The sequence below is a fragment of the Colobus angolensis genome, unplaced genomic scaffold (assembly GCF_000951035.1).
Source record: "Colobus angolensis palliatus isolate OR3802 unplaced genomic scaffold, Cang.pa_1.0 Scaffold176, whole genome shotgun sequence".
Taxonomy (NCBI): domain Eukaryota; kingdom Metazoa; phylum Chordata; class Mammalia; order Primates; family Cercopithecidae; genus Colobus; species Colobus angolensis.
Window position 1 is genome coordinate 3,138,589 of NW_012114888.1, and position 11,288 is coordinate 3,149,876.

The 11,288-nt window shown below is 41.7% G+C and overlaps 1 protein-coding gene across 3 annotated transcripts in view; it reads right to left on the reverse strand.

The window, feature by feature from the left end:
• ZNF674 (zinc finger protein 674) overlaps positions 1-11,288 on the reverse strand; it is a 46,291-nt gene that overhangs the window by 16,598 nt on the left and 18,405 nt on the right. For 2 of the 3 annotated variants that reach the window (XM_011938686.1, XM_011938685.1), the window contains 2 exons: positions 10,974-11,100; positions 10,542-10,637 (listed from right to left, as the gene is read on the reverse strand). In XM_011938686.1, coding sequence (XP_011794076.1) covers positions 10,542-10,637; positions 10,974-11,100 — 223 coding nt within the window. Of the gene's footprint in view, positions 1-10,526; positions 10,638-10,973; positions 11,101-11,288 lie in introns of all 3 variants that reach the window. The other variant, XM_011938684.1, reaches the window with a different exon arrangement.

Here is an 11,288-nt window from a genome sequence, read left to right on the forward strand (position 1 = left end):
ACCCGGGAGGCGGAGCTTGCAGTGAGCTGAGATCCGGCCACTGCACTCCAGCCTGGGCAACAGAGCGAGACTCCGTCTCAAAAAAAAAAAAAAATACTAAAGGAAAAGAAATGTCAATCCATAATTCTACATCCAGCAAAAACACCCTTCAAGAATGAAGACAAGTGCTAACTGTCTAAAATTGGAATATATACTAAAATTGGAATAATACAGAGAAGATTAGCATGGCTCCTGTGTAAGGATGACATGCAAATTTGTGAAGGGTTTCATATTTTTTTATAACACAAAGGATAAATGCTTGAGGGGATGGATACCCCATTCACTCTGATATGATTATTACACATCATATGCCTGTATCAAAATATCTGATGTATCCCATAAACATATATACCTACTATTTACCCATAAAAATAAAAATTAAAAAAAAGAAGATGAAATTTTAAAATTATCAGGTGAAGGAAAATTAAGAGATTTTTGTCAGCAGCAGACTTCTAAGAGAAATGCTGTAGGTTCTTCTTCAGGTGAAGGGAGATGATATCAGAGGGAAACATGGAACTTCAGGTATAAATGAGGAGCAACAGAAATGGCAAAATATCTGGGTAAATGTAATGGATAATTTTTCTCCTTTTGAATTCTTTGAGATATATATGATAGTTGAAAGCAAAAAAATATAACACTGTCTGGGGGATTTAAAATGTTATGTAGATGTAATATGTTCAAAAACTGTAACATAAAAGAAAGAAATTAAAGACATCTATACTGTTGTAAAGCTTCTACATATTACTTGAACTATTAAACTATAAGTAGAATGTGAAAGGTTCTATGTGACTATCTTAGTGTCTACAGCAGCCACTGATTTTAAAAAATAACAATCAGGCATGACATCACACACCTGTAGTCCAAGCTACTTGGGAGACTGAGGCAAGAGGATTGCTTGTGCCCAGGAGCTCAAGACCAGCATGGGCAACATAGTGAGACCCCTATCTTAAAAAATAAATAAATAGGGCCAGACACGGTGGTTCACGCCTGTAATCCCAGCACTTTGGGAGGCTAAGGCAGGTGGATCACCTGAGGTCAGGAGTTCAAGATCAGCCTGACTAATATGGTGAAACCTCGTCTATACTAAAAATACAAAACTTAGCTGGGCGTAGTCCTGTGCGCCTGTAGTCCCAGCTACTCAGGAGGCTGAGACAGGAGAAACGCTTGAACCCAGGAGGCAGAGGTTGCAGTGAGCCAAGATCGCACCACTGCACTTCAGCCTGGGCAACAGAGCATGACACCATCTCAAATAAATACATAGATAGATTAGATAGATAGACAGACAGACAGACAGACAGATAGGCCGGGTGTGGTGGCTCACGCCTGGAATCCCAGCACTTTGGGAGGCTGAGGTGGGCAGATCACTTGAGGTCAGGAGTTCGAGACCAGCCTGGCTAACATGGTGAAACCCCATCTCAACTAAAAATACAAAAAATAGCTGGGTATGGCAGTGTGCACCTATAGTCCCAGCTACTTGGGAGGCTGGTGCAGGAGAATCGCTTGAATCAGGATGGTGGAGCTTGCAGTGAGCCAAGATCACGCCACTGCACTCCAGCCTGGGTGACAGAACGACTCATTCTCAAAAGAAAAACAATAAATAAATAAATAAAAATTTAATTTAAAAACAAGACAGTGACAAAAAGTAAAGAGGAACGTTTAAAATATAATATTTATATTATAATTGCACTCCTGGAAATTCATCCCAGAGAAATAAAAACTTATTATAAAAACCTACACAGAAATGTTTGTAGCAAATTTATCTGTAATAGGCCAACACTGGATACAACCTAGATGTCCTTCAACAGTGGAATGGTTAAACAAACATGCATACCATGGAATGCTACTCAGCAATAAAAAGAATCAAGCTTGATACATACAACAACCTGAATGAATCTCTGAAGTATTATGCTGAGTGAGAAAGAACTAATCCCTTACGGTTATATACAGTATGATTCCATTATATAGCATTTTTCAAATGACAAAATCATAGAAACAGATAACAGATTATTAGTTACCAGGCTATAAGACGAGATAGGTTGGGAGAAAATTGGTATGACTATAAAAGAGTGACAGCCAGGCGTGGTGTCTCACGCCTGTAATCCCAGCACTTTGGGAGGCCGAGGCGGGCGGATCACTTGAGATGTGGAGTTCGAGACCAGCCTGGCCAACATGGTGAAATCCCATCCTCTACTAAAATACAAAAATTAGCCAGGCATGGTGGCGGGCGCCTGTAATCCCAGCTACTCGGGAGGCTGAGACAGGAGAATCGCTTGAACCCAGGAGGCAAAGGTTGCAGTGAGACTAGATCACGCCATTGCACTCCAGCCTGGGCCAGAGTGAGACTCCATCTCAAAAATAAATAAATAAATAAATAAATAATAAAAAGAGTGACATGAGGGATCCTTGCAGTGATAGAAATGCTCCATATTTGATCTGTATAGATGTCAATATCCTGGTTGGGATACTGTACTACAGTTTTGCAAGATGTTACCTACCAATGGGGGGAACTGGATAAAGGGTACATTACAATCTCTTGGTATTATTTCTTACAAGTGCATGAGAATATATAATAATCTCAAAACAAAAAGTTTAACTAAGAAAGTATTTGGGGGGGGAGGGATAGCATTAGGAGATATACCTAATGTAAATGACGAGTTAACGGGTGCAGCACACCAACATGGCATATATAACAAACCTGCACATTGTGCACATGTACCCTAGAACTTAAAGTATAATAAAAAAAAGTAAGAAAAAAAAAAGAAAATATTCAAATGTTCCAAAGAAGAGAGGAATGAGAAAGTAGAATAACAACAATCAGAAAAAGGGGGACAAAGAAGAAAGAAATAATAAAATGGTAGACCTACCTCCAACAATGTCAATAATTACAAAAACAGGCCAATTAAAAGGCAGATTGTCAGTTGAGATTAAAAACACAAGATTCAACTATATCATGTCTACAAGAAACCCAATTTAAATATAAAGAATCTCTGTTCAACAAAAGACACAAGAAAGACAGTGAAAAGACAATCAAGACTGGGCACAGTGGCTCATGACTCTAATCCCAACACTTTGGGAGGCCGAGGTGGGTGGATTGCCTGAGCTTAGGAGTTCGAGACCAGCCTGGGCAACATGGTGAAATCCCATCTCTACTAAAATACAAAAAATTAGCTGGGCATGGTGGTGCAGCCTGTAATCCCAGCTACTTGGGAGGCTGAGGTGGAAGAATTGCTTAAGCCCAGTAGGTGGAGTTTGCCCGGGAGGTGGAGGTTGCAGTGAGCCAAGATCGCACCACTGCACTCCAGCCTGGGTGACAAAGTGAGACTCTGTCTCAAAAAAAAGACAATCTAACAAAGGGACAGTATACTTGCAAGAAAGCATTAATATGTACTCTACTGAAAATAGTGCCACCAGGCATGGTGGCTCATGTCTGTAATCCTAACACTTTGGAAGACTGAGGCAGGTGGATCGCTTGAGCCCAGGAGTTTGAGACCAATCTGGGCAACATGGCTAAACCCCATCTCTACAAAAAAATACAAATATTAGCTGGGTGTGGTGGTGCATGCCTGTAGTACCAGCTACTCAGGATGCTGAGGAAGTAGGATCACTTGAGCCCAAGGAGGTTGAGGCTGCAGTGAGTCATGATTTCCTGGGCAACAAACTGAGACACTGTCAAAAAAAAAAAGAGAGAAAGAAAAGAAGAGAAAAGAAAAGAAAAGAAAGAAGTACTATGGGCCAGGCGCGGTGGTTCACGCCTGTCATCCCAGTACTTTGGGAGGCCAAGAGGGGGGTGGATCACCTCAGGTCAGGAGTTCAAGACCAGCCTGGCTGACATGGCAAAATCCCATCTCTACTAAAAATACAAAAATTAGCCAGGTATGGTGGCACATACCTGCAATCCTAGCTACTCGGGAGGCTGAGGCAGGAGAACGGCTTCAACCCAGAAGGCAGAGGTTGCAGTGAGCTGAGATCTCCCCACTGCACTCTACCCTGGGTGACAGAGCAAGACTCTGTCTCAAAAAAAAAATAAAAAATAAAAAAAAAGAAAGAAAATAGTGCTACGAATAAGTAGGAGGAAGACACACACCGTAAGAAAAAAAAGAGTTGAAGACTTATGCAGGCGCTGTGTAAGATTTACACAAGTCACTCAAGTTCTCTATAAAATATGAAATGAGGATCAATTACATTACTAATCAAGGAAACAAAAGTTTCAATCACAATAAGATACTAATACACACCTACCAGAATGGGAACAAATAATAGTCTGACAAGCAGAAGTGGCACAGAGGGAGCATCTACAAATGCTTTACAAACCAACAGCATCACAAACAACATTTGGCCTTATCTATAAATTATTCACACCTCCAGAACCCAGACACTACAACCTAGGATATACATTAGTAAAGCTCTCACAGCAAATGTTCCTAGCAGACATGTAAAATAATGGCAGTATTATCATTAGTTATACTAGCCTTAAAACGGAAACAACCCAAACTCCATCAAGAGAGTAAATACTGGCTGAGTGCAGTGGCTGACACCTGTAATCCCACACTTTAGGAGGCCAAGACAGGAGGATTTCTTGAGGCCAAGAGTTCAAAACCAGCCTGGGTGATATAATGAGACTCCATCTCTACATGAAAAATAAGAATAGCTGAGCACAGTGGCACATGCCTATAGTACTGTCTACTCAGGAGGCTGAGGCAGGAGGCTTGCTTAAGCCCAGGAGTTCAAGCCTGCAATGAGCTATGATCACACCACTGCCCTCCAGCCTAGGTAGCAGAGTGAGACCCTGTTTCTAAAAAATAAATAATTTAAAAGACAGAAGAGTAGGTACTTTTAATTGTGTGATACCCAAACTAGAACACTATCCTGCCATGAAAATAAACATCATAGCTGAATCTCACAACTATAATAGCGAATAAAAGAAACAAGTCACAAAATAATTCACACAGATGATTCTGTTTTCATAAAGCTCAAAGAAGAAAAAGTTCAAACTAAACAATATTGCCTGTGGATATAAATATAGACAGCAGAAGCTCTAACAAAAATCTTAAAATAATTACCCCCGAATTTGGGATACAGGTTACATCCAGGAGAGAGGTAGGAGGATGCAATCTGGAAGGGGTAGAGTCGTAGTTCTCAACCTGAATGGTGATTATCCAGGTGTTAGCCATATATTTCTTCTGAAAAGTACGCATGTGTTCTAAATGCTCTTCTGTATGCAAGATACAGTAATCAATAAGGATTTCTTTCTATCTCAAAGAAACAGAAAATGAAAAACAAAAATAAACACAATCAAAAGTTGGTTCTGTGAAAAGATTAATACAATGGATAAATCTTAAGTCAGACTGATCAAGAAAAAACATACATTATCAATATCAGGAGAACAACATTACAGATCCTACAAATATTAAAAAGTAATAAGGAAATCTTATGAAAAAAACTTTATTTTATTTTATTTATTTATTTATTTAGAGACGAAGTCTTACTCTGTTGCCCAAGCTAGAGTGCAGTGGCACGATCTTGGCTCACTGCAACCTCCGCCTCCTGGTTTCAAGCGATTCTCCTGCCTCAGCCTCCCGAGTAGTCAGAACTACAGGCACACGCCACCATGCCCGGCTAATTTTTGTATTTTTAGTAGAGATAGGGTTTCACTATGTTGGCCAGGCTGGTCTTGAACTCCTGACCTCGAGATCCGCCCGCCTCGGCCTCCCAAAGTGCTGGGATTACAGGTGTGAGCCACCCGGCCTGGCCAAAAAAAACTTTATATCAAAAACTTGATAGTTTAGATGAGACAAATTCCTTCAAGGCCACAAGCCACCAAAGCTTATCAGATAACAAAGAAAACAGTTATCTGAATATATGTATAATTATAAAAAAAAAAAAGAATTTGTAGCTGGGCGTGGTAGCTCACGCCTCTAATCCCAGCACTGAGAGGCCGAGGCTGGTAGATCACCTGACGTCAGGAGTCTGAGACCACCCTGGCCAACATGGTGAAACCCTGTCTCTACTAAAAACACAAAAATTAGCTGGGCATGGTGGTGTTTGCCTGTAATCCCACTTACTCAGGAGGCTGAAGCAGGAGAATTGCTTAAACCCAGGAGGCGGAGGTTGTGGTGAGCCAAGATCACGCCATTGTACTCCAGCTTGGGCAACAAGAGCAAAACTCCATCTCAAAAAAAAAAAAAAAAGAATTTGTAGTTCAAAACTTTCCCTCAAAGAAAATGCTAGGCCCAGATGTCTTCACTGATGAACTCTACAAAACATTTAAGAAATAATGCTAGTCCTATATACATTTCAGAAGACAGAAAAGGAGAAAACACTTCCCAACTCATTTTATGAGGCCAGCATAACCCTGACGTCAAAACCAGACACAAACAGTGTAAGTGAAGAAAACTACAAACAATTATGACACATAAACATAGATGCAAAATAATAAAATATGAGCAAAATTAAATAGGAGCATATCCAAGGAATGACTGATCATTATCAAGTGGGGTTTACACAGGTAATGGAAAGGCTGGTTCAATATCTGCAAATTGGCTAGGCATGGTGGCTCACACCTGTAATCCCAGCACTTTGTGAGACTGAGGCAGGTGGATCACCTGAGGTCAGGGGAGTTTGAGACCAGCCTGACCAACATGGAGAAACCCCCGTCTCTACTAAAAAAAATGCGCGCACACACACACACACACACACACACACAAATTAGCCGGGCATGGTGGCAGGTGCCTATAATCCCAGCTACTCAGGATGCTGAGGTGGGAGAAACACTTGAACTTGGGAGGTGGAACTTGCAGTGAGCTGAGATCATGCCACTGCACTCCAGCCTGGGCAACAGAGCAAGATTCCGTCTCAAAAAATAAAAGAAAGAAAGAAAAGAAAAAGAAAAATCTGCAAATTAACTAGGCATGGTAGCTCACACCTGTAATCCCAGAACTTTGGGAGGCTGAGATGGAGGATCACTTGAGGCCAGAAGTTCAAGACCAGCCTGGGCAACACAACAAGACCTCATCTTTACAAAAAATTTAAAAAATAGCTGGGCATGCTGGTACATGCCTGTAGTCCCAGCTACTCTGGAGGCTAAGGCAGGAGGATCACTTGAGCACAGGAGTTTGAGGCCACAATGAGCTATGACCACACCACTGCACTCCAGCCTGGGGAACAGAATGAGACTCCATCTCTAAATATAATAATAATTATTTAATTAATTTAAAAATAAAGGAGAAGAAGCATGATTATATTGATTGATGCAGAAAAAGCATTCACGACATTCAGCATCAATTAATGATAAAAACTCAAAAAACTAAGATTAAAAGGAATAATCCTCAACCATTGTCAGGCCACCAATGGAAAACTCTACAAATAAAAAATTATACTTAATGATGAGAAAGTGAGTACTTTTGCCCTAAAATCAGGAATAAAGCAAAGAAGTCATTCTCACTATGCCTATTCAACACAATACTCAAGATCCTAGCCAGTAAAAAATGGCAAAAAGAGGCCGGGCATGGTGGCTCACACCTATAATCCCAGCACTTTAGGAGACCGAGGCAGGCAGATCACCTGAGGTCGGGAGTTTGAGACCAGCCTGATGAGGATGGAGAAACCCTGTCTCTACTAAATATACAAAAAAAAAAAAATTAGCTGGGCATCATGGTGCATACCTGTAATCCCACCTACTTGGGAGGCTGAGGCAGAAGAATCACTTGACCTCAGGAGATGGAGGTTGTGGTGAGCCAAGGTCATGCCATTGCACTCCAGCCTGGGCAACAAGAGTGAAACTCCTCAAAAAAAAAAAGGCAAAAAGAGAAGTAAAAGACATCCAGATTAGAAAGGAAGAAATAAAACTTTTTTACAACTACATGATTGTTTACATAGGAAATGCCAAGCTATCTACAAAAAAGTTACAAGTATTAATATGTACACTTAGAAAGGTCCCAGGACACAAGATCAATATACAAAAATCAATGGCATTTCTATAAGATAGTACTGGCCAATGGGAAATTGAAATTAAAACACCATTTATAGTATCTTATAAGAACATAAAATGCAGATATGAATTAAACAAAATGTGAAAGGCTTACGCATTCAAAACTACAAAACACTGAGATAAAATTTAAGAAGATCTAAATAGAGATACATGCTATTCATTAATTGGAAGACTCAATATTGTCAGTATATCAATGATCCACAGATTCAGTGTAATCCCATACAAAAATCCCTGCGGGCTTTTGTGTACAAATTCACAAGCTGATTCTAAGATTTATATAAAAATACCAAGGACCTAGAATGGGCAAAACATTAGGAAAAGAAGAGCAAAGTTGGAAAATTCATACTTCCTGATTTGAACACTTAACATTAGGCTACAGGAATTAAACAGTGTATTACTGATGTATAGACAGACGCATCTCTGTTCAACTGTTTAGTTTTTTTTAAGACAGGGTCTTGCTGTACCCCAGGCTGGAGTGGCAGTGGCGTGATCACGGCTCACTGCAGCCTCGTCCTGTCGTGCTCAAGCAATCCTCCCACCTCAACCTCCCAAGTAATGGGGACTACAAGTGTATGCCATCATGCTTGGCAAATTTTTAAAATATTTTGTAGAGACGGGGGCTCACTATGTTGCCTAGGCTAGTCTCAAGCTCCTAGGCTCAACTGATCCTCCCACCTCAGCCTCCCAAAGTGCTGGGATTACAAGTGTGAGTCACTGTGCCTGGCCATTCAAAGGTTATCAGCAACGATGGCAAAGTAAGTCAACAACAACAACAACAACAACAACAAAAACAGTATTTTCAAAAATGCTGCTGGAAAAATTGGATATACATATGCAAAAAAACCCCTGACCCTCACCTCATGTCAGATTTACAAACTTAACTCATTCTTTGTCATAGGTCTAAATTTAAGAGCTAAAATTATAAATCTTCTGAAAGAAGACATAGGAGAAAATCTCCATTGCTCTGAGTCAGAGATTTGTTAGATAGGATACAAAAAGCACGAACCATAAAAGAACTTGATAAACTGGGCCTTATTAAAATTAAAAACGTCTACTCTACACAGCACAGTTGAGAAAAAAAGAAGCCATAACCTGGGAGTACATACTTAAAGGACCTGCATCAAGAATATATAAAGAACCAGCCGGGCACAGTAGCTCACACCTGTAATCCCTGCACTCCGGGAGGCTAAGGAGGGTGGATCACCTGAGGTCAAGAGTTTGAGACCAGCCTGGCCAACATGGCGAAACCTCGTCTCTACTAAAAATACAAAAATTAGGTGGACATGGTGGCGTGTGCCTGCAACCCCAGCTACTCGGGAGGCTGAGGCAGGAGACTTGCTTGAACCCAGGAGGCGAGGTTGCAGTGAGCCAAGATTGCACCACTGCACTCCAGTCTGGGAAACAGAGCGAGACTCCATCTCAAAAAAAAAAAAAAATATATCTATATATATAGAAAGAACCTTACAATTTAATAGCAAAGAAAAATGGCAAAAGATTACAACAAATACTTCCATAAAGAAGATATAAAGATGGCAAATAAGGGCTCAACAATATTCATCATTAGAGAAATGCAAAATTAAATCACAATGAGATCCTCCTACACACCTACTAGAAAAAAAGGACTGACACTAACAATACCAAGTGCATGCAAGGATGAGAAACACGTGGAACTCGCGTACATTACTAGTGGGAAAAAAAAGTGCTATAGCCACGTTGGAAAACAGTTTAGCTGTGTTTGATGAAGTATTCCGCCCTGGGAATAATGTTCTCTCAAGTTTATTTTTGAATAAATAAAGAGAGAATATAAAAAACAAGAGTTGAGTGGGAGGAAGGTACTGAAAAGAGGAGGACTCTGAAAACAGGTGGTATCAAGTCAGATTTGTAAGAGTCTGAGAAGGAATACGAAGAGAAAATAGAAAACAGTGTGAGGTTTACAGTGTTTACCACAAAATAAGAGCAGGCAAGAACATGGTGGGTACCAGGCTGGGTAGAGTAAAGGTCACTAGCAAAGCTTTGTTGCCTATACCAACTCCAAAAAATAATGTATGATAATTTCCTTGAGTCTAAAAAATAAAAGACTCCAACTTTCAGCCTGAAAGGGCCCACAGTATGCCCAGTAAAGAGGAAATGCTGACATTTGCATCTACTCTGGTAAAAATATATAAGCACAAGAAGGGAGAAAAAGTTCTAAAAGCTTCCAGAAAGGACAGGGTGAGAGGAATCAGAAGAGGCTTGGCACTTCTCACTAACAAACCAGGAGGCTGGAAGGTACAAATGGGATCTCAGAACAAGAGTGGCCACAATCTATGTGAACGCCAAGCAAAGAACAGAGACTATAACCGGCGGCCAGGCAGAGGCCTCATTTGGACATGACAACAGTTCCGCTCATCAGAGCCTAGGCATGTCCACAAGTCCAGGGCTCTCAGAAGGGCTCCTGAGCGCATCCCAGAGGCCAAGCTGTCACCAACCAACCTGGTCTCCTTTCCCCGGCCTGACTCACCTGGCCTGTCCTCACCTGCACAGGTCCGTACCGGGGTCCCTCCATCTGCCATCCAGGACTCTTCTCCTGGTCCCAACCTGAAGATCACATCTGGCTTTGCAACTAGATACCCTGTTCAGGGGACATGACAAAGGACTTCGTTATTAATGCTGAGGAATTCCAGAACCTAGGCCCACCCCTGCAGACTGAAGGTGGCATGGCCTCGGTGATGGCCCCATGCACACAGCTATCAGCCCTCAGTACAGAACATTCACATAGCAAGCAAGGGCACCAATATGCTCTCCAGAGTCCAACGGGGACTACGAATACTCCACAGTGGGCTGTAACCCAAACTCACTGAGGGTAGTAACCCACACTCATTGTTCCTAGGCCCCGGAGCTTGGAGCAGCTGAGAAAGAAACACAGTACTGGGGGCATTCCGCATCACCCTGTGGCGCGGTCCCTCACCCACGGACACCAGGTGGCTGTAGTTCTCAAGCATGACATCCCTGTAGAGGTTCTTCTGGGCAGAGTCCAGTTGCTGCCACTCCTCCAGGGTGAAGTCCACAAACACGTCCTTGAAGGTCAATGATTCCTGTAATGGCACATTCCTCTTTAGCATGCCAGGACCAGCCTGGGGCACCGGGACATGGCACCTCACGCACATGGAGGGCTTACTCTGTGCCCTCTAGGAGAAACTTGACAGATGAAGAGTGTGAGGCGCACAGAGCCTAACTAACTAGCCCAGGTCACACAGCCAGGAATGAGGGAGTCGAATCCATG